At 39.8% G+C, this 26,055-nt stretch overlaps 1 protein-coding gene across 1 annotated transcript; it reads right to left on the bottom strand.

The window, feature by feature from the left end:
• Nucleotides 1–4,801: 4,801 nt before the first annotated feature.
• LOC121080415 (very low-density lipoprotein receptor-like) lies at nt 4,802–5,458 on the bottom strand. Its single transcript, XM_040578435.1, has one exon. It carries the CDS (start codon nt 5,456–5,458, stop codon nt 4,802–4,804), a length of 657 nt encoding a protein of 218 aa, XP_040434369.1.
• Between the last annotated feature and the right edge of the window lie 20,597 nt (nt 5,459–26,055).

Genomic DNA, 26,055 nt, shown 5'->3' with positions numbered 1-26,055 from the left:
CAAAATAAAAGCAGGAAACATTCCGGATCTTTTCTCTCAAGTGTCTGTTTACTTTCTAAAGTCAAATCATACCCAAGAGAAGTGACACTCCCTCCTGACTGGACAGAGGGAACTTGTATTTTTAAATCATTAACAACTGGGTTTTTTTGAGATAAATCTTGAGATTTTTTCTCAGGATGTTCACGAGCCATTTTACTCGCTGAGTTGCTCTCTAGGCAGGCAGTGTAACCAGGTGCCTAATTCTAAGTGTATGGGTAACATTGATTTGATCAGAACTGCTCTGGCACCCAGGCTACCTGTTCGATCCCTGCATGGAAAAAGTGAATTATAAACAGTGCAGCAAGCACTAGTCTGCTCAGGAAAAGAGACATAGAGAAAAGCCCCAAACCACAGCCAAAAGACTCCACATCTTGGAAGTAGTCTGGCAAAAGACAGGAACAGCATTGAAATCTAGCTTCTACTGCAATCTAATAATCCAGGGAAAAAAGGGCTATGAGTCTTACTTACACTCATCAAAAGAACAGCAATACTTGTTTCAAAGTAAGCTTTAATAACTCACTGGAAAAAAAATGTACTTTTCCCCCTAATTTTGGATTACTCAGGCTGAATTATTTATATGTTTTTTTAAGATTTAGTGGCTGTTATTACAATATAAGGTACTCTTCAGAGCGAGACAGAGGTATTCTTTACATTCTTGGAGAAACATTTGTTGCATGTATAGAATAACAGGACGTTTTTCTACCTGCCTGGAATTCCCAGGCACTACCACAGTGAAAAGAATAATCAGAAAAATGGAAGGACAGGAAAAGAAAGTATTAAAGAAAGAGTGGAATAAAAGTCCAAAGTAAAACTATATATGAACTTGGATACAGGCAAGGTATGTCCCAGGTAGAATCAATAAAGGCAATCATGTACAATCAACACTTATGTGGATTTAAGTCATGTGACTCAAGCTTAAAATAGAGATGCGTTACAGCAGATGGCAGCTTGTGGAGGAAAAGCATAGGTGCAAGAAGTGATGCTCTTTGAGGAGATTTCACAGAGGTGTTATTAGCAGGGAGAGTATTTTTTTTCTTTGCTCCAGAAGTGAAAGAGGCAGGGTTTTGAGCAAATCATAGTCCAAGACAGAAGTTGTATGAGGTTGTATGAGCAAGGCATTTCAGAGATGTTTAAGTGCATTTATAAGCAGTATGGCTGAATGAGGAGAAAAAAAGGGGTTTGAAGGCCTTCTGTAAAGGAGTTCTCCTTCCTTTCTTTCTCTTTCTTCTTTTTTTCCACTTTCACAGTCAATTTGCTGCAAGTTTGATCTTGAAAGGAATGCACTGACATCTAGCAATGAGGCTAACCTGTTAGGGAGATTTTCAATATTTATGTACTGTAACCCCTTGATAAAACTGCCTTCTTCTGAATAGTCCTGCACCTTGCCTTGAGGACCATTTAGAACGTTTTTCTAACATAAAAATGCATTTATCTTTACATTTTTGTTTCTGTTCAGTATGTTCAGTCACTTTCACTCACTTTCTTCCTCTCTTTTTAATGCTTGATATTTCATCCCCTCCATGGAGCCTTATCTACACAAATAGATTCAGCCTGTTGTTCTCTTGCATTTTAAATTTGAAGAAAATAACAAAATAGCTTAATTATGGTGAGGGAAACCTCAGGGAAGTGGGTGTGCCTAGCAGCCACCTCCTTTTGTGGCTAAATGAGGGAACAATTAAATGGTCCTTTGTTTAGAAGCAGATGAAACAATGGGAGCCACTGCACCAAAATACAGGTCACACATTAAATAAATCAGTGATCTGGACTATGTGGGTGGAAAAATTCACAGCAGTATGAATCAGAATATAGCAGTGGTGGGGAAGGAGGGAGAGTGGACTTTTTTGCAGCTGTGCAGAGTAGGGGCGGGAAGAAAAGGGTGAAGGGGCAGATGCAGAAATAGCAGTAATATAAAAAGGCCAGAGAGCCCGAAAAGGTCTGAAAATACAGCTATGAAAAAAAGGAAACAAAGACAGAAGAAAGGGGAGGAAGAACACAACCATGCCCTGGCAAAAGAGAGGAACTATCAGTTATTTTCTCTGACTCAAGTCTTCCTGTGTTTGGAATTCAAGATTGTGCATGCATCCAAGTCAATAAGCAGGGGAAAAAATAACTTTTCTTTTCCTCTCTGGAGTCAAGGAAGATCCAGACCCACTCTGTTCCTGTCCATGCATATCTTTGTGAATTGTCCGGGTGAGAGAAACTAACTTTTTGAAGTCTTTGCAGAGGATGGATATGTGGGTTTCTGTCTGTAGTGTAGTTCACTAGCCTACAGAGACCTACTGTAGACAGGTTGGGCTCTTTCAGACCCTGAGGTGGCTCTGAAGGAAAACCAAGTGTCAGTACTTCAGTGGTAAAATTTTCGTCCCAGGTAGGTCTGTCTGAGTTTGCCTGTTAACTATGGACATTAAATGATTTACCCCAAACTGCTTCAAGAAAACCAGCTTTTCATTCATTAAAGACATAAAATAGAAGAGGACCTTCTTGGCCACCAAGGTCAATTCCTTACTATCCTTTGTTGTTTTCTTAATTAGATTGTTAAAAATCCTCATGACCTGCTAAACATAGTTGTCTGTGCTTGTTTGATGTGCTGGTCTGATTGTGACAACATTTCCCTGCTTTGATGGTTTGATTCTGTTCATTTTTGAACCTTGCTAATTTTTCAAGCTTTATCAGTAAAACAAATGGAAGTATTACCTATTTACTTCTCCAAATAAGTTTTCCAGAGATGAAGAGAAACAGGATCTTTTCATTTGGAGTCCGAAGGTAATTTTGCCATTTTATGTAGATGATGACTTTTCATTCTTCTGCCCTTAGATCTGTTAGTTTCTTTTCCTATCTTTTTTGTGCTCCCTTTTGTCACTGAGAAAGTAATTGTCTCTGTATTCATTTCTGACCACCAGTTGGTGTTTAGTTATGGCTAATATGCACTGTATTCCTTTTGCTATACTGAAATATAAACTGTGTTAGAAACAAAGAAAAAAAAAGACAAAAAGTCTCAAAAAGCTTCTCAGCAAATTGTCAAGGAGAGTTCCAGTATTGCATGGCACCGTTGACAATATCTGAGAGTTACTCATAGTCTTCTTTAAAGCCATTAGCATTTGCTCTCAGTAAGCAAATGTCAACCTAGAACACTGAGTACTGAGCAAAACTTCCTATTCATGCCACCTTCAACTTGAGTTGCTTGGGTTTTCTATGACATTTTTATTTGAGATTTCTATTCCTCCTCAGGAAAAACAAACAAAAAACCAAAAAAAACCCCAAACCCGCCTCTGTGCTTTCTTTCAGTTTATTTTCTTTCAGTTTTTTCTTTCTGTTTCTTGCTTTCCTTTTAACTGTAGTGCTATGGGGGATGGAAAGTGAGGAAGAGCAAATATTTGGAAAGCACCAGTGAAAAGAAATGAGGGAAAGTGGTTAATATCCTTGTTTATTTGGCTTTCAGGAACACCTCAGAGATGTCACACTCTAAACATCACATAATTCAAAACCACAAGCAAGTCCCAAACCATTTTATTAAACAGTAAAGAGACACCAAATGTGAGAAAACAGATACAGTATTTCATTTAATCATCATAAAATGTTCAAATACTGGAGAGCTATAGGTTAATAAAGGTATGACTGGTAGAGGAGATACCACACATTGAGCACCAGCTCAGGACACTCTCTGGCTGGGGTTTTCAGGGCAAAGAGTGGATACATGTGAGGAAGACCTCTTACAGTAGGGTTGCTTCTTTTACATTACTTAATAGCCCCCTCTGCATAATGTGGAATCAATGCCTCAGTCTCCTGTGAACCTTCAGGCAAGCACTCACGGTGCTACATTGGCCATCGCCTCCCTCACAGGAGCAGGAGCGAAGGGCACAGGTTGTCCCCAGGGGTATGCTTTCTTTTCAAAGGAAGCATTTTCCACAGCTAGCCCTCTGCAACACAGAGATGTGTTTCTATTTCACTGCCTGTTTGACCAGACACTAATTCATAGCACATTCCCCCTCCTCACTCACCCCTTTATCCAGAGCATGATAGATTTATTGGGGCAGGTCTTCATCTGGTGCAAATTGGCATTGCTGCATTGATTCCTGTGGGTCTGTGTTGATTTATGCCAGATGAGGATCTGGTCCATTTTCTTGATACTTGAACATCAGTCCTTGCATCCCCTTTTCCCATCTGAAGGCTTTTTCTATCATGCCTCTGAGAAGAAAACGCACATGAGTTAAGGAGCTGTCACCGGCCTAGGGAAGAATTTGCTTTTCTTTCTTTGTGACTAGGGTCTCTTCTGTTAATTTCCATGGCAAATCCCTCACAAGTTTCTCCAAAACTTGTTACCATGTCCTCTTGAGGATGTCAGCTCCTCTTGCAGATTGAAACATTAACAGGAGAAGTTATTAGCTATTCTCTTTACATACTGTCTTTCTTTATATCTGAATTATTAGAAGGATGAATGCTGGTCATCAAAAGAAATAATGAGTTTTAGAAAGTGAAAATGAAAATGACAAAAACAAAAGAAGTCTGATCTCAGCAGAGGGGTCCACAGAGAAGAGGAACAAAGAGGTAGAAGATAAAAAAGAAAAAATGAGAACCTAAAAGGAAAATAAAAGAAAGAAAGGGGAAAAAAAGAAGAAATGAGAAGAAAAGGGAGGTTTGGACTGAGAAAGAGCAAACTAGCTCCTCAGCAGAAATGAAAGCAGTTATGGTGAAGGCAGAAAGAACTTATCACTAGATCTTGAAAGACTTGGGTATTTTTTATTCCCCTCCCCTTTGAGTAATATTAATATCTGTCATTAAATCTCAATACTGGGTGGTGACTTTCTGTTGCGATGGAGGGACCAGTGATGTTTAATCCTGCACATCTCAGACCATCCTCCTGCAACAAGTATCCAACAGGACATACACAGGTGTACTTTGGAGGGTTTTCATTTATCTGAGGAGCAGGCAGGCACAGGTAGCTACAGCCTCCATTTGCCATGTTCTCTTCACACCAGTTCCTGCCTGAAGGCTGAACAAGTTCATGATACACAGTGATGTCCTGTGCATCATTGAGGTTGTTTACTAAAGTAACCAATTCAGATCCAGTAAATTTGTTGGCACCGTAGACTGCCTCATTCTCTCCATCAATCCAGTACACACGGTCCTCAAATATTGTTAGAACAAGAGGATGAGGAAGGAGCATATGAGACTTCAGCACAATTCTACGGTCCTGGCCATTGAAGTCAACGCTTGACAGCATATGTAGTTTAGAATCAAGCCAGTACAGACGGCTTTTTACAAGATCTAGAGCAATTCCATTAGGCCATTGGATTTCTGTTGTCACAAGCTGCTGTCTGTCAAATCCATTCATTCCTGCTTTTTCAGTTTTTGCTGGCTCACCCCAGTCTGACCAGTACATAAAGCCAGAGAGAGGATCTACAGCAATAACTTTCCACATAGGATTTTAATGGTTCCAGCTGGACATTATACACTCAGAAGCAAAAGGCCACTGAAGCACAATGTCCTATACACACACAGAGCCTAGACAGCTCCCTTCCCTTCTTCCTTCCCCCTGCCCAAAAGACCTGCAGAGAGTAGTTGTCAAGATTGCCTGACCATGAGCCAACACTGCACATCAGGTGTGCAATCACTGCAGCAGAACTGCTGCTGGTTGAGGAAGGGCACAGGAGAAAAAAGAGCAAAAGAAGAACGAAGGGAAGATGAAAAAAACCAGCCAAACTAAAACCCTAAGAAAACCCCAAACCAACCACACAAAAAACCCCCCCAAAAACAAAAACAAAAAAAACAAAAAAAAAAAAACCAAAAACAAAAAAAAAAAAAACAACCTGCCAAATGTTCTTGCCCCTGTCTTTCTTAGTTTATAGTTGATGAAGACTTGTTACAGCTTTTCTGGGGAAAAAAAAATCTTTTTTTTTACTCCTAATACAGACATATATTTTTCTTCTTTTGATTTTGTGTTTGGTTGTGGGTTTTTATTCCTTTTCCTCCATTCTGCTGATAAAATAAAAAGTTGAAAGGGGTTAGTAATTAATATGAAGATCTTACCTATACTTATCCATCTGCTTTAAGCAGTTGAAGTAACAGATTTCCTCAGCTTGAGCCCATTCAGACTCCTCTTAATACATTGTGTCTCTAGTTTACTTGGCTGATACCTGTCTGTCCGCTATTTTAGGAAGTAAATGTTGGTAGATTAGCAATGCTGTAATGGTGAGATCCTCATTCAAGTTCCTGCTTTGCCACATATCTTCTGTATGGCCATGACTATGCCACTTATCCTCTCTGTTTTGAGTTTCTTCTTATCAAATACATCAAAGCAAATACTTTGCTTCCTTCTAGAAGCAGTATGAAAATGGCCTAGGAGGGTACGTGTACCACAGGTGCATTTTAGGTAAGTCTGCTTTATAGAACCAGCAATGACCATTACACTTTGGAACAATAGGTATGATCTGATATTCTGCTGACAGACTTTTTCTTTCTCCTCCTTTTCTGCAGTATTCAGAGAGGACATCTCTAATCCATATCACAGTATATTACTAGTAACATTTGAGTGGTTAATGTGGAGACCAAATATGATAACAGAGGACTCTGAGCGAAAATAGGTGTGCAAAGCTAAAAAATGTCCATTATTTTTGTACGGCTTGGGTTGTAACACTTTTTGTCTTGAACTTTTACAACCTTACCCACTTTAGATTGGCACTAGGGACATATCAAGCAGTGGAACATGGCATGAAATTTCTTCTTCCCTACTTCGGGATGATAGAAATTCCTCCTGGAGTGCTCTCCACGTGTGGCTGTCTCTGCCTATGCAACCTTTGACTGGCTCTACCTAATCTTCAGCTTAAAATGCATCATGCTATTAAACTGTAAAACAGAGACTATACATTTAAAAATCTTGAGAGGGTTTGGAGATAGATGAATACACTGCACTTCACCTAAATGTATGGACCTTGAACCTAGCTTATGGAAATATGCCTGAGTGGCATCAGAGACACTCAGAGACAGCAGTACTGTCTCTTCGATGGTCGTGGTTCTTCATTACATCTTCATAGTCCTGCGGGGTAATTCAAAGAGGACATTAATGAAGAGGGGTTATTTTGCCTTTTTTTCTTCTTTTTTTTTTTTCCTTTTCACTTCCCTTCACAAGTTAACATATATTTCTGGTGCCTGAACATACTAATTGGTGTAAATTTGTGTGACATCCTCCTGGGAGTCACTTACCTTGTATCACAGATGGTATCCTGGGAGATGTGGATCTCAGCTGCAGTCCTGTGAAGAAAAGCTAAGTGATCCTCTACCTTAGATGAACTGTGATCAAGACACTCTATAATACAAAGAGAAAGAATCTCAGGACACCTGATACAAGCTGCATAGAATAATGAAATATGGAATTGCAATGTAACAAATGTAAATGATAAAAAATGCACTCTTAAGACTGTTTGATACCTCCTTTTGAAGGTTTCAAATGAATAGAGATAAAAGCTTACTGGGAAAGTCTGCATTTCAGTATGACTGATTTTGAAAAATAGATATTTTATTACACTTTTGATCAAACATCTTCTTCAGAATTGTTGTCTGCAGTATGTTATGGAAAAAATCCATAAACCTGCAGTCTTTTTGAATGATCAGGAACTGAACAGGTAAAAATAGCTGGGCTTTTGGCAAACAACAATCATTATTTTGACAAAAAAAGAGCTAGTGTTCTTTTTATGAGTATTGAACTTGTAAGTAACATTTTCAGAACTTTAATATTTTAGAAAAAAATATTTTTGACATAAAGGTTTTTTTAATTCATTAAATGCATCTTAATAAAGATAAACAATATTTTGAATAAAAAAACAAGAAAAAAAGATTCTATCTCTTGCTAGATCTATTTCAAATCACAGCAAACATATCTGCATAATCACACATCGGTTTGGTAACCTCCTTCTCATGATAAGGCAATGACCATCAGCCAACGGTAATGTACACCTTTTGACTCTATGTTACCGTCTTCCATGCTCAAGTTATATGACCTGTATGCAAAAGCTATCATTACATTTCAAAGCAATGTGTGCTGCACAAATAAGAATTATGTTGATGTCTAGTTCTTCCTTGTCGTTGATAGGACTATTTCCATTTCAATTTAATTACTTTCATTGGATGTCTTAGTGACACATTGGTTCTTAGCTTGCAAACAAAGTATAATTTTTTTCACATTTAGAGGGAGCCAAGATCATCAAATGAGGCCAGCACTGACTTCTGACTTACTTCAAGATATATGATAAGTTATTATGATGTGTCACTTACTTAATCATACTCAAGGGTGTTAATATTTTGTGACATGGCATGAATGATAAGCTGCTGTAACTCAGAAGTTACCTTCTGTCACAACTGTCAAGCGGGACATGAAATCTGTTCCCACTGGTAAAATTTACTTATCTACCTACCTAATTTAGGGCCAAGACTTCAATATGCCATTGCTGTGCTATCCCAGGGAAGTATCATGTTAATGGAGGAGAAGTTAAGGAAAGCTTGTTCAATTTCTTTACACATCTTTTGTGAGTTTATCCACTGAATTTGAGTGTGCTGTTCAATGCACCAAATTCTTTTCCTTCACCATTTAGAGGAAAAATCCATTTATCAAGGAATGGTCTTTCATTGGATTCATTTATCAAGAAAGGTCTGCTCCCATATACTCCTCCTGAAATCGATGAGTTACAGATTTCACTGACACCAACAATGTCAATGTGGCAGAGAAGTACAGCCAAGTGCAATAATATTAGATCTCCACGGATAAGGGAGAAGCAGCAGAGATCTTTAAAATAGAACTGCTACGGAGGGGTATAAAGAAAATTATTATTCTTCCTCTTAATAAAAGAACCACATAGCAAACAATGAAATTATTAGGCACTGGAGTAAATATATATATATATATAAATATACACACACACAAACATAATTAATATACCAACCTTGTGTAACTCTTTGCCACAGAGTGTAATGGAAACCAAAAGTGTGCATTAGCTACAAAGTAATTTTATTGATTTCTAAAAAATATATTTGTTGATAATGTTAATTTTTTAATTAATATTATTGTAAGTACTATTAACTCGACCTAATTTCTACAGCATTTCAAGGCAACTTCAGACAACGCCAGTGGCTGATCTAACCATTGGGTGCTAATCCAGTAAGAGGAAGGAAGAAGCTGCTTTTCATCTAAAATCATCATATTTGCTGGATGGGAGGATTGTGGGTAGAGAACATACTAATGCTCTGCATTAAGAGATTACCAAAATTTCAATGATCTCAGGGCCATGAGTGTCTGGGAGAGCTCAGTTCATCTCGTGGCATTGGAAAATGGCATTAAGTACACGCCAGTCTGTATGGAACAGAAATTATAAACTCTGTGGGAACTAAATGGACTCTTCTGACCATCCTTCCAAGATCCACCTTAGTAAGACATCATATATAGTAAAAGTGGGATGGTGACAAATCCCAGCCTTCTTGGATGGATCTGCTAAGACGTGGCAGTATTCACATACTACAGCAGGGAATTCCAGGCAAGTTCCTCTGATGGAAACCTCTGTACTGCTCTGAGCTAATGTCTCATTACCTTTGTGGCTGAGCAAAGGAAGACCTGAGGAGTAACTGAATATTGTGGGCAGGTAAATTCTGTTCAGGAAAACGTTCTGGCCTGCTAATATGGACAATTTCATCAACCTGTGCAACAACTCTAGTACAAGGAAGCTTCTTTAAAGATGGAATGCTGCTCTAACTTTTACACATGGCTTTTAACCTTACTGTAGGTCAAAAAGAAGTTCCAAGGCTGTATATTTTCTTGAGGCTGTCAGGGCATTAGGATATAGTTCCACATTTTCAAGTCTACAGCCATCTCTCTTCCAAATACATAAGGAGGTCAGGAGCCAATTATTCTAATTAGTCACCAAGGTAAGAACAAGAAGTAATGGGATGAAGCTGCAACAAAGGGGAAATTTAAGTTAATGATTAAGACAAACTTTATAACTATTAGGATAGCTAGAGCCATGGAACAAACTGCCAAGGGAGGTCACAGAACCACTTTCACTTAGAAGCTTTCAAGTGCGGACTTATAATCAGTCTAACAATAATGGCTTAAGGGAAATGAATTCATTCTTGCTGTGAAGCACAAGCACAAGATATGCCACCCACTAGGGTCCCTATTCCAGCCCTAATGGTTCAGTGCTGAATCTTTGGGGAAAAAAAAATAATTATCTGTTCTTATAGAAAATAAGGTTGAGGAAAGAAAGGTGCTGATGTATATCTCAACTAATAGTCTGCTAATGTTCTCAGCATGTCTAACTGGGTGCCACTATACCTGAGAGGTTTTAAAGAATATTAGCAGTGATTTCACCCAATACTTATCACTTTTATCCAAGCATCTCAAACCCTGTTGCAAGCTTTGTGAAGCTCGATTAACCTATCAAGCTTCACAACAGGAACATGTTGTGCTCAGGTGATTATTGTGACAAAAGCAGCTGTGTCATTAGACCGGAGGATTTATTTCTACATCATAATAAATAGCTTGAAGCAGCACCAAATTCAGGACTGAGTTGAAAAGATTGAATGTATCAGGGAAAAAGAGGTGCTACCTTAAAGGCAGATAGACAATTAATAGCGCACCCTTGTTCCTCTGGACTATGTCCACAGAGCTAGCTGAATTTGACTTGGTGTAAAATATGTGTGGGTGAATGCCTCATGGTCACTTTCCTAGTTGGTTAAATCTTGGGCCAAACAAGGCATTGCTGACAGTGTAATTTCTTTAACTCTCTGGATAAAGGAAAACCTCTTTCCACAAAGCAAGCCCCGGGAGTTCCTTATATTAATTCCTACATCGAGTCCAAAATCTATGTTTGAAGTAGGAATAGAATAGCAAACCCATTTTAAGAACACCCAGAGATGGAAAATCTGTCATCATCTTTGGTAAATAGTTCCCATGGTTAATCATCTTACTGTTTAAATCTATGCTTTATTTTCAGTTTGTATTTCTGTAGCTTTAACAACCAGCCTTTGAACATTGCTACAACATTATCCACAATGTTCTTTACATAGATACTTACAGACTAATCAAATCTCCACATGTGTTTTTCCTCTGCCAAGTCAAATGAAGTGAAATACTGCATTCATATGGGGACACATAAGAAAAAAATACGTTTGAACCCTGATGTGAAGAAGATTTTACAAAGGGAATCTGGAAGAGCAGCAATTATAGCCATGTTTAAAAACTGGGTCACTACCTCCTTGCATTATCCTTCTGTTTTTACAGTCAGCTTTAATTCTTTTTATTCCCTGGATTTGTAATAGCACATTTGGTCCCAATTGTTTGCTTACACCCAGCTTACCAAGCAGTCTAAAGAGCTCCAACTCAGTCATCTATTTTGCTCTATGTATACTGCTATACCCAAATTTATGTCACCTGAAAATACTCTCAGTAATTATTTTCTGGTGGGTTGTTTTTTGTTTTGTTTTTTGTTTCCCCAGGTGCTTGTTAAAGCGATTTAATAATGATAGGTATGAACTATGACCTCTCTGGAATTTCACTGAAAGGAGTTTGTGAAGGGCTGATTGCTCATTTTATGTGATATTTAGGGATCCATTGCTCAGTATATTTTTCATCTGTGCAAAGTAAGCTATATTAATTATTAAAACCAGCTCTACCAACTCCTTCTTCCCCTCCTTCCTAGAGAACTCGTCTAACTTCTTGTTGCAAGAATGTTCTTATAATCAGCCAACCCTTGGCCAGGATTTTGAAGTTTTCATTTTGGTACCATAACATCAGTATTTCCAAGCAATAATGACAGATGTATTGAAAAAGAATTTAGTCTATTTCACAATGTGTGATCATAAAAAATCAGTTACTACTTTACTTTAAAATAAAGGGGGGGGGAGGGAGAGGGAAAAAAAAAAAAGCAAGCTATGTGGTGACTATTTTATACACATTTTCAGCTTTTTTCAAATGCCTTTAGTTTTGGGTTTTTTTTAGTTTTCCAGAACAAGTCAAGTACAGATGACAATTATGAAGAGTGTCAAAGGACACTTTTACCCTGGTGATTTCACAGCAGCAGCAAAAACCAGGGAGGGAGTATCCAGAACCCACAGTTCTGATAAGCACTGAGAGTAGCCCATACAATGACAAGGTATGGGAAATACAAGCCATCCTTAGACTGTAAGAGGCAGAAGTTACTTCCTTCCCTGTCACTGTAAAAATTCTTATCTCCTTACAGTCTGTTCAATTATATGAAAAACCTGCTGCAGCTCCAGTTCAGGGGGGAGAAAAAAAAATCATATTAAAAAGATAGGCACAGCAACACTTTGAATGGAACAATTATGCCAAACTTGAGAGACTGGACACCAACCAACAATGTGACCATTGAATCTGTTGCTGCAGATAAAATGCTGTAGTAAACATCTGAGAGACAGGGAAAGGAGGGGGGGAGGAAGAAAAGAAAGAGGGAGATATTCAATTTGATCACATTAGGATTGATTTAAAGATTGATTGGGAGCTACTTTCATTTTCATTTTAATATTATTAGGAGATAGCAGCATGTAACAGGCTTTGACACTGCTATGCTATGCTTTGCATTGGTTGCAGAACTTGCCTGGGGAAGCGGGGGGAGCAGGGAGGAATTGATCAGATTCTTTCTTTTTTCATATGGGAGGGAAAAAGTTGTGTGACATTTACAAAGTCATCTGTCACCTGAACAAATGGGCTGGAAGAGAATTTCCTACATTTCATGCTTTAGATCTTTTTTTTAACCCATACACATCCATTTTTGTTGGCCTGAGCTTAAAGGGAACACTGTACTTCCAGTGATGAAAATCAGTTCCTTCTGCTTATCCATCCACTGTTTGTCTCTCTCATCATTCATTCATTCATTCATTCACTCCTCTAGTGTATTGTTCTCTTTCCACCTCAGACACACTGTAGATTTTCTGATGAAAATATGGAGTTTATACCTGGACCATTAATAACCTACCAGCCTCTGATAAAACCTTGTCAATAGATGTTAAAGCATTTTATAAATAATTACAATAATGGAATTTGAGATTTATGATCTGTCTTGGTTTAGGGTTTTGATTTTCCTTTTGATGAGGAATCTGATAGAGAGAGACATAGAATATGTTGACTGGCGTTAAATGGTGGAATAGTAGTCAGGAAGGAACTGCTGTATCCCAGTTCTGTGCTCTACACCAAGGGTTATGAACATATCTGTAAAATATATCTAACAGTACTATGGTTTGGCTGTATACTTTTAAGGAGGCTTCCTTCTTATTTTATTTTTTGGTTCCATTTGTTGACCTTTTTTTAATAATTTCATCCAGAATCCCAGGACAGACTGTCCAGTGATTCAGCATTAAAGACTGATCAGGGTTACACTGCTGGAGGAGGAAAGGAGGTAACTAAGGATGTTGGTGAATAACTGAGGTGGGTCTGTGAGTGCAGACTTCTACAGACGAGCCTAAAACATCAGGGGACCAGCCCAGGTGTGAGGCATGTGTCATTATGCAATACTTCAGGTTCTCCTGTATGTTTTAATCAGCTGTTCTTTGTGTCTTCTTAATGTGGAAGGTTGCCAGACTGTCCCTGACAATTCACCTGGGCATCAGCTTAGGCTTTACTGTTTGGACTGAGGAATGAAAATTTTGATTCTTCCTCCATTTGGAGGCTAGAGAGAATAAAGAGGGGATAGAGGAGACAATCTGGGATGGAACAGTCCTTCCTCTGATTGCTCTTCATGGCTGGGAGATGGCATAGGACTGATGGACCCCACAAAAATGTTGAAATGAGCATAGCATAAGCAGCTGGAAGTTTCTGAAAGGCATTAATATTCTCTCCTTTCCCTATATATGGCACCTAGGATATCAGACACACTCACGACCCCCCACCAGAGCTGGTCTGCAGTGGCTTCTTGCTCTAAATGTGGAACAGCTTCTTCAGTGATAACACTGTGCATGGCAAGCAGGATAAGAAATCAGTCGGTTTACAGATCGATGGTACATTGCCAGTTGCATCCCAGCCTGGGGGAACATGCATGTTTCTGTTAAAGTCAAACACCTTCCCAGAGGGAGCCTACATGTCTCATTTTCTTGTGGAAATCATAGGTCTCATCAGTGCAGTAATTCAGTATGTCTCAAATATTTCAGATTAGACAGGACAGCTATAATTTTTTTCTTCTTCTTTCCCACAGGAGGGAAATTGCTTGATTTGCTGAGCTGTGTCTGTGGCCATTTCTCTATAGGTAATTAGGTGAAGAAATTATTGAGGTAGAGTTGAGTTCTGCACTTGGCTTTGAACGTAGTTTGTCTGAAAGCATTGGCCAGTCTAGAAAAACAGCATAAGTTGAAGGAACTTACTGGTCAGACAAGATATGAATAGAGAGACCTTTCATGTTATTATTAAAATGACTGGTGGATAGAAGGTTAACTTCTTAATTATTTCTGCAAAACCCAAATGCATGGGGATCATGGGGAACAGAATTCAAGTCCCAATCTATTGCTTTCAGTTTGGATTTGCATTCCATGTGGATGACGTTGCTACCATGTTGAACACGCATGCCCAGTTTTAATCTTTCTCCCACTTACCTTGCGTTACCTAAGAATAGGTCTTTATCAGTCTGGAAAATATTTTCAAGCCTGATAAAGCCTGTCAGCTGATAGGATGGACTTCTTCATATAGGTAGGCTTTACTTTAAAAGTGTCATCTGAAGAGGAAAATATGGTTGGAGCCATGGAGGTCTAACCACTGCAACAGAAGGGAGCTCAGCCTGCTCTGGCTGACTTCTGATTAAATAGGTTTTCCTCATTCTGACTTTGGAAAAAAAAAAATGTTGGTGCCATACCTGCCTGCCTATAGCAAAATATAAGGCCTTATATCCTGGTTGAGTGGACCCCCTGTCCTTGGCAGTTTTCACGAAGTTAGTGTGTTTTATTATTCTGAGTGCTGGTGGTACTTCATTTTCTTTGCCAGATGTAATAATGCCTGGGATCATAGCTCTGGGCTGTCCCACTGCAAAGGGCAGGCATCTAATCCTAATTCTACTGGGTCAGTCCGCATAAACTGCATTGCCCTGCTAGCTACTGCAATACTGCACCAGTTTGAAATCTGTGACCTCAGTACCTTGAGTAACTTGGTTTTAATTGTAGTATCTTTAGAGCAGCTCTGTAATAAGTATTACACTCTGCAAGTGGTAAGAATCATGCCCTGGGATTGAATGGGATCTAGTGTCCAGCTGAACCACGAGGAGCTCTGCTTCAAGCTCCACCAATGCAGAAATAGTTACATGAAGTTTATGCTCTTGTAACCCAAACTGCAGTCTATCCATCTGACTTTATTCTTATAAGTCAATCCTTTTTACATTTACAGTTCAGATTACATCTTTCCCAGCTGACGCCTTTGTTTCTGCACTGAATTACTGCCTTTCAATAGAGCAGAATTAGCTAAGACTCTCTCCGTCAAAGCTCATTACAATTGTGTTACAAACCTTATCTGCAGACACATCCAAGCAAATGTAATCACTTATGCTTCTAACACTCTGAATTTAAAACCACTATAAATAATTATGATTGCACTAAGTAACTAGAGCAAAAGCTGTTCAAGCTAAATTTTTACAGCTCTGGGTCAAATCTGTTGTAGGTGTAAATTGAGGAACAGAGTAAGAATTACGCTAGCTAGATAATGGAGCTAACCTTGCCAGGGAGCCTGGTTCCTAAGAACAGCCACAAAAGCCTCAAGCCAGCTGTTCTGTCTGGTTTACCATGAACCACTGCCTTTGATCAGAGAAGAGGTGCTGAGATGTGCTGAGGTTTATTAACTGCAGGTGTAACATCCAAGGTTGCTCTCCCCAGAGGAACTTCACAGTCTGTGGTGACACCAGTGGGATTACAGCAGCAATACATGTGGCCTACCACCTTTCAAAGCCATCATGTAAATACCAGATTTCATTTCCAGTAATGAGGTGGAATTTTAGTGAATAGGAAACCAACTTATTTGTTAAACTTCAGTAAAAAAAATATAATAATTTGTTACAGTTGTGGGAGCTGCTGGCCACCAGGAAAACATCCTGAAACCTTTAAAGTATAAACTAAGAAAACAAATAAGAATGCCAAATTCACCGAAATCTTTGTTGGGATGAGATTTATTAGAATATCTAGACGTTTAAAGAAGGAGAAATGAAACTAAAAGTTAAAAATGATCAAGTAATTGAAATATTAAGCTTATCTTTAATTCAACAGAAAAGAGGACCTCCCTGGAGTAAAAGAAATTTTTAACCAGGTGTATCCGAAAATAAAAGGTGAAAAATGCTTTACCTGTTACAGTAAAAATGATAAGGGGGAGGCTTGCCCAGTTCAGATAAAAACAATATCCCTTGGTCAGCAAGGCTGTGGGGATATTGGCAGAAAACCTGAAATAAAATACACTCTGTAGTAGTTCTACTAATGTAAATCTGTGTGTTTTGCCATGACAGTGACCTGTTATGGGATGTGCAGATGAAATTCTGCATTGACAACGAAGTACAAGGAATAAGGTTGGTCAGGTGCCTCTTACCATAGTCAAGGGCAAGACTGGGTTGGCCTCTGTGTTTGCCACCAAGAAGAATCTTGAGCTCAGCTGTTGGCTGCAACCCAGCAGGTGTTGAGCGGTGGGAACATATGCCATGCCAGACCTTGATGTGAGGAATGGCCCGCTCTGAGGCACTGATTTGGAAATTGGAAACCGCCTGGCCGACCATGAGGCCAGACGAGTAACAGAGGAGGTAGGAAAGGAGGAATTATCCTTAATACCAGATGATAAAATCCAAACTGTAAGTACAGATCAGGAGCCAAACTATTCTAAAGAAAACTTCAAGGTAATTCAGGACATGAATGATAAAATAAAATTAAGTAAGTGGACTTATTTAAGGGATGGTCATATAGTGGTACCATCCAATTTAATATGGACCACAGCCCTATTATTAATAAGACGCATTGGGGAGCTGATGCTTTATATAAAAGTCTAAATCAGAAATTGATAGGGCAAAACTTGTATACTGTAATAAAACAGGTGACTCAGCAATGTGAAATGTGTTTATGCAATAATCCCAATAAAGCAAATAAAATAAAACTAGGGAACATTAGTAGAGGAAATGTTCCAGAGCAACATTGGCAGATCCAATTTCTCGGAACTTCCTTGAAAAGGAAGGTATCGATATTTATTGGTACTAACAGATACCTTTTCAGGTTGGCCAGAAGCCTTCCCGTGCAGAACTGCTAAAGCCCGGGAAGTGACCAAAATACTGCTCCAAGAGATAATACCTAGGTTTGGAGTCCCAGCGGTAATGTCCTCGGATAGAGGACCACATTTTGTGTCCAGAATAGTGCAACAGATCAGCCACCATATAGGAATAGATTGGCAATTACATACCCCATACCGACCACAATCGAGTGGCCAGGTGGAAAAGATGAATCATCTAATCAAACAACAGATTGTCAAGCTAGGTCAAGAAACAAATCTAACTTGGCCCCAGTCTTTGCCATTAGCTCTTACACGAATTCGAACTAGACAAAGAGCAAAAGAGGGGCTTAGCCCATTATATGGACGACCCTATGGGGTACAAAAGGGGACGTCTTCACAGATTGGTGAAGAAACAATGACTTCCTATATGGTGGCACTAAACAAACAATAAGAATTGAGAAGCATGTGATGGGAACACGCAGTAGGGGTCTGGATGGACCTGTTCACGATATACGACCAGGGGACTATGTATACGTTAAGTGTTTTGCAGATAAAACCCTGGAACCACAGTGGACCGGACCTTTTCAAGTCCTACTCACCACCTACACTGCAATCAAGGTTAAGGGACAGAATTCTTGGATTCACCATACCCTGATCAAGAAAGCCCCTGCAACTTCATGGAAAGTAACCCCAGATAAAAAAGAACTGAAACTTAAATTTACTCGGACAAATGGGAACAATGTGGGTGGCAAGTAAGTGAACCTGAGCGGTTGTGGATCCACCATATGGGAAGGGCACCACAACAAACAATATAGAACAAAAGAGTCTGGGACTGAGCCAGTGGCCAGTCTTGCCCAACTTGTTATCAGTAAGCCCCAACTCAAACAAAGATATTTTGATCAAAACAGATTTTATATGTATATATGAGGAACGTTTAGATTCTTAAAATGATCAATAGTGGGTTTAAACCATTTGTGGTTTTTTGTACCCTCTCTCTTGCCTACAACCAAGAGCCTGATAACTGGCCTTGGAATCATGCCCAAAAAAACCACACTGGAATAATGGGAAAGGTGGACTCAAAGACGAAACTAGCTATGGTGTTTTTTTCTGAAAATGAGGTGTACCAAAGGAATCAATGGGATCAGGAGGATGTACACAAAGTCGACCGATTATGGGGAAAATTAGGAGATAGGATAAAAGTAGGGTGTCAAACATATAATGAAAAAGATAACACCAAGATTTCAGGAGACACCCTGATTAATGTCAGAAAGGTAGATAAGGAATTTACCCTTCTAAATACAGCCATGTGCTTTAATTCACGGGAATGTTGGCACAATTTTACCTTAACCAAGCCCATCTTTGTAGTATGCCTAGGAAAGGAATCCCCAAGAACAGCTCTGACTTATAAGATCAAAATAACAATCATGCTAACCACTGTTCCTACCACCCTCACAGTTACAACAACGCCATTAACGCTTGATCTTAAGTTAACTAAACCAAATCCAAAAATTTATACAATTGGACCATATGTAATCAGAAATACAGGTCAGCAACAAATGTTGTTTAACCCAGAGTGAACTTTACCTACGACCCCAACACACACACAATCACAGCTTTTGTATTAACCATACATAATGCAGTAATAATTACCATACACCCCATTGTAGCCCTTGGAATTAACCATAATGGGGTGCTCCTATACCCTTTTGAACATAGAACATGGGCCAGAAAGATAGGCGACAAGTGGCAAACAGTAGATTTAGAATCTTGTATTATGCGAGAACAGCAGGGCTTCCTCTGTGAAAGCAATACTATAATGGCCCAGGATACTTGTTTAGATACAGATCAGAAAATATGTCATTTCGAGGCCAGACCAAATGCAAACTTGAAAACAGTAATTATATATGCAGGGAAGGGATGTGCGTGTTTGAGAACTAAGTGTAACACAATAACTGTAGATGGGGAGGTAAAGGAGACTGCACAATATTCAAATTACTGTATCTGTAATTTTACATCTAACTTTACCCTATCACAGGTGATAATTCCTACCCCCATAGGACTAAATATAAATAGTATAAAAGATCTATTAAAACATGCAGATTTACAACGTATACTGGAAGAAACCAAAGAAAAGGGACACGAAACTCTTCTTATGATCCATCATGATGTAGAGGGGATCAAGAAAGTTTTAAAAAAGGTAGAACAGGATGGAAACCATAATTGGTGATATACTCTCTTTGGCTGGTCACCTTCTGCAACAGGAATAACCATTATGTTATATTTGTGGGTTTGGAGAATGTTTAAAAGGGTAACACTTATGTATGATGCTTTATATCATTCGGGAAGACTGCTTAAGTAAAAGAATTTACTTAGTTTGATAGAAAAGGGGGGATTGATATGGAGAAATAGTGTGAAATGGGGACGATGGAACACCGACTGTGATTGTATATGTCTACTCAGGAATGTGGGTATGGTGACTAGTCATGGGTGCGGTGTCTGGTCACATAGGCACACAGCTCTGAGGAGACAACTACAGTTTTTGAGGAGACTTTTGAGGAGATGCCTGCCCCTCTTCCTCCCCTCTTCCTCTAACAAAGGGGAGACGCCTACCCTTCTTTCTCTAACAAAGGGGCTATTTAAAAGAGAATGAGAAAAGATGAGAGACATTCAAATGCTATCTAGAGGGAGGGAGTGCTAAGGCTTCTTGCTGGAGAAGATCGGATGGTCACAAGAACATGAATCACCTACAAACCTGCAAGACCACCGCATTCCAGGAAACGGACTGATAAGCTAATTAACATATGAAGCGGGGTTTAGGTAACAAATATGTATAGGCGTTAATTGAATATTCATTTGTTTCATTGTATAAATGTAGGATGGTTCGTCACTTCGGGTATGCACGCTTGTGGAGGAGCGATCCCCCGTGCATCTGCACGCAATAAACATACCTACTTTATAACTTTCGAGTTATAGAGTCTAATTCTGCACGTCATCTTCATCTACCTGTGCACAGAGATGCTACATAGCCATTCCCTGTGCTCTGTGGGTCAATATTTGTCACAGTCCATCTTAGAGAAGGCTTCAAATCAGAGCTGGGTTAAATAGCATTATTCACTGTGATCTGATTCTGCAAAATATTCCAGACAGAGTAAACAACCTTCCTATTCCACAAAGCATTTAAACATGACTTACAATTTCATAGGTGCTCAAGACTCTTGAAGCTAAAGGCATGGCAGCATTTTTTTGAGCATAAGCATAACCTTAGGTACTTCATTGAATAGGCAGTGCAGAAGAATTGCCATCACAATGTAAGGCTTTGTGGAAACATTGAACACTTGACAGTCATTACTTTGTGAAAAAATTGTAGGTCAGTCATGGGGATTAAAGGCTATTTCAGATATTATCTTTCTGCATATTTATTTATTTTTGTCGTTTTTCTGAAAGCTCAAGATAACTAGAGATCATTTAGCCTTCCAGGCCCGGGGGGACATACTCGTAGGATGCAGGAGCAGGCTGGAAACTAGGACCATGCATGGCAATCAGTTAGCTGAGGGGAATGTGCTCGAGCTTGTCTAGACAACAATTAACATGATGAGGCATGTTTGCAGAGCACAGGGGGGTGGGAGACGGATGGCGCCAAGGAAAGGTAACACCTTGTTGTTAATTGATGGTAGTTAACCACCAATCAGGGATTGCCTAGTATGCAAGGCTTAGCTTCAAGAAGCAATCTGTTTAAAACGCGCAGCTTCTGAAAGTGTATAAAACCTCGTGCTTCTGTACAATAAATTGACATTTGCTTGCATCAAGCTGCGTCCCGTCTCTTCATTCGCCGCAAATTGGTGACCCCGACGTGATGCGTTTAAGGATCTGACGTGAAGGGCTCTCGAATCGCCTATCTGAGCGACATGCAGCGAATCCCACAGAACTTTGAATGATCTGATGAAAGGAAGCAGGAGCCGGCCAGAAATCCCTCCGGAGTTGAGAGGTGAGCTGTGGGAAATCCGTAATGGGGAATCAGGCTTCGTCCCCAGAAAGAGACGTATATGGACTCATGAAGGGTCTTCTAGTCAGATCAGGGAGTCCGTGCCTCAGTCTCCTCAAATGGTGACCCCTATGGTGGTGTTCCGAAGCCTTGGAAGAATAACGACGGAAAAAAGACAGCTCGTGGAAGAGGGCTGTGTTCCGGAGGAGACGGCTTGGCTGAACGATCGTCTGGCTGTCTGGACCAGGCGGACAACCTAAACCCCGAGGATAACACCTGTATTCATCGAGACAGGTGAGCAGCCAAGAAACTTTAGAGACTTTGAAAGAATGAAAGTGTGTACATAGAACAGCCAATTGTATGATGCTGCCGCGGAGGGGAACTCCGTGTCGGGAATGCATTTAGCATCTTGGTGGCAAATTCTGACTACTCTTTGCGAAGTGTGGACTAATTCTACTAACGGTGCTAAACCAGAGGAAGCTGTAAATTCCACCGACAGCGCGACTCTTCTCAAGACACCGTCAGTGATGGCGATTCTGTCCACACCTCCTCTGCCCCCAAAGCTTCTGTCACTGATTGCAGCGACCCTCACAACACAGGACCAAGCATGGGAACAGGACAACTTGGACAATGATTCCATTGACACTGATAAACCTTTTGATCCAGGTCCTATAGATCTGGAAAAGGAGCTAGACCTTTCCCCCTCCCCCTCGTCTCTCCTGATGCATTGATTGTATTTCTGGGGAGGGTGAAAGGGAGTCTGAGGGATTGGTGACAGGAATGCAAGTGGGAAACACTTCAGTGATGGGTTTTGGGAGTCGCTATGGCATGTTCAGTATTTTGTCAGACAAATCAACCTGCAGAGTGGCAGCCTGTGCAATACGAGGCTGTTAAAGGGTTAAGCAAAGCAGTGCGGGAAGGGAGGAGTCATAATACATTTGCTATGTCCCTTCTTGAAGTGATGGCAGAGCCTTATACACTCACACTGCATGATTGGAAGTCATTGCTTTGTATGGTACTAACTGATACAGTATATGATGTGGTTATTTGATTTTTGTGAGCTACGTGTAGTGGCCTTGACTGAAAACCTTAATCGGGGAATTGCTGTTAACTATGAGCAGTTAGCTGGAGCAATTAATTGTGCCGATTCTGTGACTCAGGCAAGGTATCCCAGGGACAACTGTTTGCAAATGAATGAGATGGCTATTAAGGCAGTCAGGATGCGGGAGTCTTGCCACAGTCTTGCAGGGTCCTAGAGAGTCACTAACTGTAATACTAACTTGATTGATTGGCTTCAGAATATTTTGCAACAAGTCGAACATCAGGAAGCTCAAGGGTTGCTTTTAAAACAACTAGCTGTGATAATGCCAATGAAAATTGTAAATGGGCAACTTTCACAATCGCAACCCCAACATGTGTCAAATGATTGTAATGCAGAACTCACAGCAGACTGTAATTCTCAGGCTGAGTTCTGGAATGCAGTATAACAGATTTTTGTTTCTCTAATCTCTTCTGTAAGAATAGTACACGCTCTTAACTTGCTTTGTAAATTAGGCTGCTAGCTTGCTAAACAAAGTAATACTACAAATAATATTTTTTTTTCTGGCTTATTAACAGATGTTGATTCTGTCCATCATATGTTGCTACAGAACCGAGTTGCTATTGATTTTTATTATTAGCACAGGGACACAAGTGTGAAGACTTTGATAGGATGTGTTACGTGAATCTGAGTGACCACTGTGAATTAATTTACAAAAGTATACAAAACTCAAAAAGCCTTAAAACAAAGATCTGCAACAGAGCCAGGGGCGGGATGCCTTTGGTCTCTTCTCACGGCTGGGAAACTTTGGGCCATGACTCAAAAGTATTACAGGATTTATTATAATTATCTTTAACCACCTTATTGATGTTTGCCTTATGTCTCCCATGCTTTTTTTTCCTGTATTCAGTGTTTAGTTGATTGTAACATAAAGCAGGTCATGGTCACCCAGCTACACACCCCCTTTGCCTCATCACAATTAACAAGCGAAAAAGGGGAGGATAGAGAATGTCTGAAGAGATATACAGGAGAGGAAACTGGAGAATATTTGACCTAACAAGAGATGAGAGAACAGCTGCGTATTGTGAAGGAGACTAGGAAAGATAAACATGGTTATCTAGTGTTTAGTAGGTGTCTGCATGCTTGTAGAGATATATAGCTATGTAACTGCATGAATGATTTCTGCCCTGAGCCTGGTGGAGCATACAGCTGCGGTTTGTGTCCGGGCTCAGAGATGTAAATAGGGGCTTCTTTGTTACGGTAAAAGTGTTTCTCTTTGCATAAAAAAAGAGGGAATGAAGGGAATGACCCCAGAGGTATGTTTAGAGAAGGCATGCTATGTTTCGAACTTTTTGACTGAACCAGTTCTTGTTTGGTGTGCCCTTCCACCTATGTATAATGTTAATCCAAAAGAAGATGATACTGTTTACACTTCGAATGTCGATAATTGTCTTTCTGTAGATGTTAATGTAGTAGGAGGCTATGATGGGAACGTGTCGCAGCGGTTCTTCTCTTATCCGGAGTAACAGCAGGGAAAGCATTAAAGAGTTAAATCACCTTGTTTGGTAGGCAGTTAAGAATGTGAGTCAAAATTGCCATGACATGCGGAATTAGACTCTATAACTCGAAAGTTATAAAGTAGGTATGTTTATTGCGCGCAGATGCATGGGGGATCGCTCCTCCACAAGCATGCATACCCGAAGTGAGGAACCATCTCACATTTATACAATGAAACAAATGAATATTCAATTAACGCCTATACATATTCGTTACCTAAACCCCGCTTCGTATGTTAATTAGCTTATCAGTCCATTTCCTGGAATGTGGTGGTCTTGCAGGTTTGTAGGTGATTCATGTTCTTGTGACCATCCAATCTTCTCCAGCAAGGAGACTTGGCACTCCCTCCCTATAGATAGCATTGGAATATCTCTCATCCTTTTCTCATTCTTTTTTTAATAGCCCCTTTGTTAGAGGAAGAAGGGCAGGCGTCCCCTCAAAACTGTAGTTGTCTCCTCAGAGCTGTGTGCATATGTGACCAGACGCCGCACCCATGACCAGTCACCATACCCACATTCCTTGAGCAGACATATACAATCACAATCGATGTCCATTGTCCCCATTTCACACTATTTCTCCATATCAATCCCCCCTTTTCTATCAAACTAAGTAAATTATTTTACTTAAGCACTCCTCCCGAATGATTTAAAGCATCATACATAAGTGTTACCCTTTTAAACATTCTCCAAACCCACAAATATAACATAATGGTTAGTATTAAGGAAATTCCTCAACTGATCAATAAGATCACAATGGGGTGTACCATAGTGTTAAGAATTCCTGTTGCAGAAGGTGACCAGCCAAAGAGAGTATATCACCAATTATGGTTTCCATCCTGTTCTACCTTTTTTAAAACTTTCTTGATCCCCTCTACATAATGATGGATCATAAGAAGAGTTTCGTGTCCCTTTTCTTTGGTTTCTTCCAGTATACGTTGTAAATCTGCATGTTTTAATAGTTCTTTTATACTGCTTATATTTAGTCCTATGGGGGTAGGAATTATCACCTGTGATAGGGTAAAGTTAGATGTAAAATTACAGATACAGTAATTTGAATATTGTGCAGTCTCCTTTACCTCCCCATCTACAGTTATTGTGTTACACTTAGTTCTCAAACACGCACATCCCTTCCCTGCATATATAATTACTGTTTTCAAGTTTGCATTTGGTCTGGCCTCGAAATGGCATATTTTCTGATCTGTATCTAAACAAGTTTCCTGAGCCATTATAGTATTGCTTTCACAGAGGAAGCCCTGCTGTTCTTGCATAATACAAGATTCTAAATCTACTGTTTGCCACTTGTCCCCTATCTTTCTGGCCCATGTTCTATGTTCAAAAGGGTACTTTCCTAGGCATATTATAAAGATGGGCTCAGTTAAGGTAAAATTGTGCCAACATTCCCGTGAATTAAAGCACATGGCTGTATTTAGAAGGGTAAATTCCTTATTTACCTTTCTGACATTAATCAGGGTGTCTCCTGAAATCTTGGTGTTATCTTTTTCATTGTATGTTTGACACCCTACTTTTATCCTATCTCCTAATTTTCCCCATAATCGGTCGACTTTGTGTACATCCTCCCGATCCCATTGATTCTTTTGGTACACCTCATTTTCAGAAAAAAACCACCATAGCTAGTTTCGTCTTTGAGTCCACCTTTCCCATTATTCCAGTGTGTTTTTTCTGGGCATGATTCCAAGGCCAGTTATCAGGCTCTTGGTTGTAGGCAAGAGAGAGGGTACAAAAACCACAAATGGTTTAAACCCACTATTGATCATTTTAAGAATCTAAACGTTCCTCATATATACATATAAAATCTGTTTTGATCAAAAATATCTTTGTTTGAGTTGGGGCTTACTGATAATAAGTTGGGAAAGACTGGCCACTGGCTTAGTCCCAGACTCTTTTGTTCTATATTGTTTGTTGTGGTGCCCTTCCCATATGGTGGATCCACAACCGCTCAGGTTCACTTACTTGCCACCCACATTGTTCCCATTTGTCTGAGTAAATTTGAGTTTCAGTTCTTTTTTATCTGGGGTTACTTTCCATGAAGCTGCAGGGGCTTTCTTGATCCGGGTATGGTGAATCCAAGGATTCTGTCCCTCAACCTTGATTGCAGTGTAGGTGGTGAGTAGGACTTGAAAAGGTCCGGTCCACTGTGGTTCCAGGGTTTTATCTGCAAAACACTTAACGTATACATAGTCCCCTGGTCGTATATCGTGAACAGGTCCAT

Source organism: Falco naumanni, chromosome W (genome assembly GCF_017639655.2).
Source record: "Falco naumanni isolate bFalNau1 chromosome W, bFalNau1.pat, whole genome shotgun sequence".
In the NCBI taxonomy this organism is placed as follows: Eukaryota; Metazoa; Chordata; class Aves; order Falconiformes; family Falconidae; genus Falco; species Falco naumanni.
The sequence above is the reverse complement of the archived record's forward strand: the minus strand, read 5'-3'. Positions and strand labels throughout refer to the sequence as shown.

Bases quoted from the DNA above. Each gene is read 5' to 3' on its own strand.
- LOC121080415 (XM_040578435.1), bottom strand. From the start codon at position 5,458: ATGTGGAAAGTTATTGCTGTAGATCCTCTCTCTGGCTTTATGTACTGG.